The sequence below is a fragment of the Austrofundulus limnaeus genome, unplaced genomic scaffold, assembly GCF_001266775.1.
Source record: "Austrofundulus limnaeus strain Quisiro unplaced genomic scaffold, Austrofundulus_limnaeus-1.0 Scaffold264, whole genome shotgun sequence".
In the NCBI taxonomy this organism is placed as follows: Eukaryota; Metazoa; Chordata; class Actinopteri; order Cyprinodontiformes; family Rivulidae; genus Austrofundulus; species Austrofundulus limnaeus.
Genome location: NW_013952666.1, coordinates 282,788 through 289,543, shown reverse-complemented (window position 1 = coordinate 289,543; position 6,756 = coordinate 282,788). Strand labels below are relative to the sequence as shown.

At 38.5% G+C, this 6,756-nt stretch overlaps 1 protein-coding gene across 1 annotated transcript in view; it reads right to left on the bottom strand.

The window, feature by feature from the left end:
* The window catches only part of spega (striated muscle enriched protein kinase a), a 100,979-nt gene that overhangs the window by 55,071 nt on the left and 39,152 nt on the right, over positions 1–6,756 (bottom strand). Inside the window, exons 9-10 of the mRNA XM_014020703.1 lie at positions 5,771–5,917; positions 3,623–3,837 (exon numbers count right to left, since the gene is read on the bottom strand). Of these exons, the coding sequence (XP_013876157.1) occupies positions 3,623–3,837; positions 5,771–5,917 (362 nt within the window). The remainder of the gene's footprint in view (positions 1–3,622; positions 3,838–5,770; positions 5,918–6,756) is intronic.

Sequence of the window (6,756 nt, the reverse complement as noted above, 5' to 3'; positions counted from 1 at the left end):
AATATATTTACTGAGAAAAATGTTGACGTGTTCAATACTTATTTTACCCGCTGTAGCAGACAGGTGTGGGCCAGGTCTGGTGTCAGGCTGGCACTGCTGGCATGGCAAGTGGTTTGTCAGCCAGATGTGGGTCAGGTCTGTAATGATGGCTCTGTTTTTAAGATGACGTGCCACAGCTGGCCCAGTTGGGGTTTGATTTATGTGGTGCTGGTCTATGATTGGACCACTGTGGGACAAATTTTTCTGTGTGGGGGTTAACCGAGAAGTTTGACAAGTTTAACATGTCTTGTACATAATTGTGACCCATCACATCGAGCGGGGGGATTAAGTCACAAAGTGGTATGTAGAAACAGAGGCAGCTTTAGTGGATTAGTTAAAAAAATTGTGATGATTGCATTTTGTCCAAATATAATGCCTGACGGGACTCATTTATGATATTTTTCTTTATCTTTACAGCTGGGAAATACCATTGTCAAAAAGTATGGTTTAGGTTTTTTTTTTTGTGAAATAACATGAGTAAATCCTAATTAGAAATTCCTCAAAATAGGATTCTGACCAAATGTCCAGCGGTTATCTCAATTAGCAAAATAAATCAAGCTAACATCTCAGAAACCACTCATTTCAGGTTGATCTAAGTATTAAAATGTAGTTGATAAAACCAGGAAGTTAATTTATTTTGACCAAATCTGATTTAATTCTCGTTCGATGTGACATGTCTAATACGTACTCTTATTCGGATATGAATAAGTTGGGTTGAAACAAGAAGCTTAAAGTTTTGTGGGTTTGAATGCTGAGCTCTGTCTTTATGACCTTCTATAGGCCTGTCACAATAATACATTTTGCTGAACTATAACTTATCATAGAAATGATTGTGGAGACCATTTCAAACTAATGTAGCTAACATAATAACACTCCTCACACACACACGCTTACAAAGCTTATGGAAGTTTATGAAATTTGACTAAGATTTGTGAATACAACACACAGTGTCCTGAGGAGTCGCCTGCTGAAAGATGGCATTGAAAAACTGAAGACGTTCCTTTACCTGAATGCCTGCTGCATGGGGTTTTCATGCTACAGAGTTAGCATGCTACATGCTAACTGACATGAGAGTTCACTCCTATCTATGCTAAGAAGAACAAAGGGAGGCACAAAGAAAATACACACGCAGGCAAATGAAAATTGTCGACCTAATTTTATTTTATCTGCCTCATTTTCATTTATCTTGCGATTGTTTGATTTATTGTCTATCGTGACAAGCCTGCCCTCCACCACCCTGGTTGATCCTTAAAGTGCCTGTGTCGTGCATATCCAGTAAAGTCAAAGAAAACACCTCTACATTAAAGAAACTTGACATAATACACATGATTTTACCCATTTTGTCACTTAACATGCATATTTTCTTTTGAACTTGGCTCAGACAAAACGAAACAGGAAGTGACATCAAAGAACTTTTTTAAGAAATGGAACTCTCTGGTCTTTGTTTATCGAAACGATAATACTTGAACTCCAACTCTTCTTCATTTCTCTGATAGTGATTCAAAAATAATCTATAGGAACATCTGATTCTTCTCTACAGTCTGTGTTGTTATTGTAGCAATGCTCTGTTGTTCACATGCAGACATTCACCTTTGACATCACTTCCTGTTAGAAGTGAGACGTAAATATCTTAACTGTTCATCTCAGCTGCATGAACCTTGTTTTGCAATATGTCAATAATGTTACCTTTCCAAAAATGTTTTCATATATATTACAAACATTTTATTTTACAGGCACTTTAAGATTTTATTGTTGATAGCTGTCTTCATGTTTGTCTTTTCTTTTGCAGTAAGCAACAGATTCACTCTTCATTTCCACCACAACGTCTTTTTCTTGGTTCTTCCCTTGTTCAGTTTCTTTATACATCTATTTAACCACACAGTCCATTAGCACTTGTGCTAATTTTATAAATAATTAACGGACTCGACTCCCAGTAAAATGAACACCATTTATTTTTTATTCTACTAATGTCTTTTGAATATGTCGCACAACAATCTAAATATGCACAAAAATATTGATGTTAATATGTTAAAATTTACAGGTTCAGTCAATTTTTTTGTCTGTGTAGCATCTTAAAGGGGCAATATAATGTAAAATCAACTTTTTTGAGTTTTATATCGTGTTATAATGTTATAATCTCATAAAAACATGCCCAAAGCCTTGCTCTGACTCATTCATGCATGTTTGAGAAATCCTGCAGCGTTTTTAGGAAGCCATGCTGAGGAGCAAAACAACAGGTGGAGACCAGAAACGCCTTTTGGTACCAGAAACACCCCTGGGACGTGTCTTTAAGCTGAACTTCCTCACCACAGAGCACAACTCCCCACCCCCCACACCCCGTCCATGACTCCTGCAGGCTGTCGGGTGAAACTGAAAGTGAAACCTAACTGTCTGCTGAGCTCCACTACTTCTAGCTCTTTTCAGATTAAAAATACCTTTAAGGAAATGTATTTTCAGATGCCAAGTAAACTGCATCATAGCGCACCCACTCCCCACGCGAGCATGACACCCCCCCCCCCCACACACACACACACTGAAATGGGCGAGACAGAAGCGGAAGGAGGTTCTTAAAGAGACAGAGGCCAATTTCAAGGTGTTTAGAAGAGGAAGTGATGAGAAGATAAGTTTATTTTCTATTTAAACATAAAAACAGCATTTTAATAACAACTAAAGGTGACATAGATACTTTATTATGGTATAGTATTTAAATGTATGCCTGAGAAACACATAATATTGCCCCTTTAAGGTTAGTAGAGCTAAGTAATTTGTGTAGCGGTTTAGAGGTTTGTGATGCTAACATTTTGGTTAGTTCTGCACACCACTGGCTCTTCTTTATGTTAAAATGTAAAGGCTGCCCTTTTTGGTTAAAGTACTTTATTTAACTGTATTTAAATGGGTAAATCCCATCGAGATGGGGTTTGTTTGCATGAGTTTGGGCTGTTTGTATTTTGTATCAGATCAATATCGGTGACAATAGTCCTCTGTTTACTTATGACTGAATTTATATAAGGTCGCCGGTTCGATCCCCGTCCAGTCGACTCTGTCATTGTGTCTTTGGGCAAGACACCTTACCCGCCTTGCCTACTGATGGTGGTCAGAGGGTCCGGTGGCGCCTGTGTATGGCAGCCTCGCCTCTGTCAGTGTGCCCCAGGGCAGCTGTGGCTACAATTGTAGTTTGCCATCGTCAGTGTGTGAATGTGTGTGTGCATGGGTGAATGTCTGCAGTGTGAAGCGCTTTGAGTGTCCTGAATTGATAGAAAGGCGCTATATAAGTACAGTCCATTTACCATTTACCATATCACATTTGAAAGTATCAAGCACTACTACCAAACCAGATTAATGTAGGCATCACAACACAAACTTTGGTTTTTGAAGGTTTCAGCTTTGTTCACATTGAGTACATACCTGCATTTCAGATGAATCTGGGAAACTACTGGAGTAAACTTTTTCAAACTGCACCATTTGATGAAATTAGAAATACATTTTTAATGTGTAATTTTTTTATTTGCAATATCTTTAAAGAGTTCGTATCAGAATAAACCTGTTTAAATTGGAGAAACTTTGGAACGAGATAACACCAAACCTTGTTTCTGTCCATGTCTGGCCCGCTCTCACCTGACAGGACGTAGAGGGTGGCGCTGCAGGATGCGCTGCCCGCCGCGTTGACAGCTGTGACGCAGTACGACCCCGCGTTGTGCGGCCTCATCTCCCTGATCACCAGGCTGTGCTTCTCGCCCTCGGATTTAACGGCGTAGAAAGCATCGCTCCGCAGCTCCACATTATTCTTCCTCCATGTCACTGAGAAGGCAGAGGCAGCACATTTCAACTCCCACAGCAGGGGCTCGGTACAGTACGGTGCGCTTCAGAAAGAATGTAATGAATGACGCGCTTTGTTTTCCAGATTTTATACCCAGATTTTCATGAATATTCATAGTCTTGCTGTGCTTTCTGATCCGAGAAATAACTTTTCACAGTACTTTGCACAGAAAGACTCCAAGTAATGGCCTGTTTTCTTAAGCAATTTAAAATGCAGAGTAAGTACGACGGCGTATTAGGGCCACTTTGCCGAGGGGGAAAAAAAGGAGGAGCAAATCTCTGAGAAAAAAAACTCAGAAATTCTGAAATTAATTTCAGAAATTTTCGAGAGAAAAAAAACAGGAAATTCTCTTATTTTGAAAAGTCGCAAATTTGCAAGAAAAAAACTCAGAAATTTCCATAATTAAAGGCAGAAATTTGCAACATTTAAACTAGATATTTTCTGACATGGTAAAGTCAGAAATTTACAAGAAAAAGCTCATAAATTTATGAGAAAAAAACCTGAAAATTTAAGGAATGGCTAAAGGGCTATTTCACATATTTTCACTACCTTGAGCATCTTTAATCCGCTCCAGCTTAAAAACTAAAACACATGGAGACTTTAAACCTGGACTAGATTATTCTACACTGATTGCAGAATGTTTAAAACGAAGTGTGTGATTTGGGAAACATATACTGTATTTGATATGTGAAGCTTAAGGAAATAGTGCGATTTCAGCACTTTTTATGTATTTTATAAACAAGCATGGCCCGATGGAGAGAAATTATGCTGTGATCAACTTCACACACAAAAACACAAAACCCTTCAAGTTGAACTCTTGTGCACTTTGATGTCAGACAGACGCTCTTCAAAACTGCTCTTGATGCGCATCCAGAGCCTCCTCCTCTGCAGGTGTATGGCAGATGAAATAAAGTGGCTTTGCTTTATTTACTGAGAGCAAGAGCACATCACGCTAACCAGAAAAATTAATTCATAATTAATTTATCAGATAAGTGAGTTTCACTAGGAGCTGCGCACTGACGAGCTGCTGATCCGCACGTCCACGGTCCACCATAGACTTTGCTTGTAAACCTGACTCCCCCGACGCTCAAAACGCGTTTGGTGTGAGTGACTGAAGCAATAAGTAGGCCTAAGTCAGTAAAACTTTATTTAAAAAGTCGTTTTCATAGACACAAACATCGCAATGTGCGTAACAGAAAAAGAAAAAGATTTCAAAACATTCATAGACTTTTATTTTGAAATGTCCGGTTACCGAAACAGGACATGTCACCACAAGTTGGGGAAACTGACGGTGATATTGCGTGGCTGCATAGAATTGTGAAAATTGTTTTTCTCTGTAGGCTCCATGATCATTTTGGATGATTGATTCAGTCACTCTAATTCTCTCACCTCTCCATCGGTCCACCATCCACAGTTATGCCCTTAAGCTTCACATATCAAATATATGTTCCCAAATCACACACTTGGTTTTAAACATTATGCAATCAGTGTAGAATAATCTAGTCCAGGTTTGAAGTCTCCATTAGTTTTAGTTTTTAAGCTAGAGTAGATTAAAACAGGTGGAATCGCCCTTTAGCCATTCCTTAAAACTTCAGAGTTTTCTCATAAATTTACAAGTTTTTTTCTTGTAAATTTCTGACTTTACCATGTCAGAAAATATCTAGTTTAAATGTTGCGAATTTCTGCCTTTAATTATATGGAAATTTCTGAGTTTTTTTTCTAGCAAATTTGCGACTTTTCAAAATAAGAGAATTTCCTGTTTTTTTTTCTCGAAAATTTCTGAAATTAATCTCAGAAATTCTGAGCTTTTTTCTCAGAGATTTGCTCCTCCTTTTCTTTTCATCTGCAAAGTGGCCCTAATACACCGTCGTAGAGTAAAACCCCTCTTAAAGGTTTTGTTGTTGTTGTTTTTACCTGTAGGAGCTGGGCTACCGGTGATGATGCATGTTAGTGTGACCGCAGAGCCACATGGCGCAGTAGTGTCCTCGAGAGGCTTCTCAAACCCAGGGCCCTCGGCAGGGTCCTCGTCAGCAGACAGGTAGGGGTCATCAGAAGAACCACCTGTAACAAGAAAATCTGAACTCATGCTTTTTTATTCTTCTTTTATTGGCCATTCCTGACTTTTATTGTTCTCTTCCCTGGAGTCAACCTCTACCTCTCCAGACTCTCTTATTGTTCAGTTGCAATTTTCTTAGTGCCTAATTCAAATTTCACATTTTTTTATGTTACTATTAGGTGTCCTAATATTGAGTACTTACTGAGTTAGAACTTAGAAATGATACAATGACTTAAAAACCTTTATTTGGAACAATATGTGGTTCTACTTCCTTGTAGACCTACAGCCCCTCTGACTGAATCAAATCCAACACTGTTGCAAATAAAAAGCAAAGATTTTCATTCAACTTGTAAAGTTTTTTAAGCATGGCGCTGACAGACTAAAACTGTAACACATTCAACGGGTTATCAATACAATCAGTACTGGTATTGGTTTTGTGTATTGGGCATTTTGTACGAGTATGAGTACTTGTAAAATGCTGGTATCGAGCTCGATACTGATAATGGTACTGAAACACCAATAGGTAAAACGGTCAGTCTAAAGATGGCCTCATACTTCTTGTATGAACGTTTGATTCTCAGTAAGAATTTTATTAAAGTAGATAAAAACACTAAAAACAAGAAATGTATCTTATCTGGCAATAAGAGCTGCCCTAAAACTGTTACTTTACAGCAGGGCTATTCAACTAAACTGCTCCGGGGGCCACAGTTGCTGCAGGCCAACTGCTGAGGGGCCAAACATCCAGCAACTAAAGTCATTATAAATAAACCAAGTATTATGAAGATCTGTCACTTTTGAAATAGTTTATTTTGCTGCATTTCACTCAGTATACAACATACAGAAC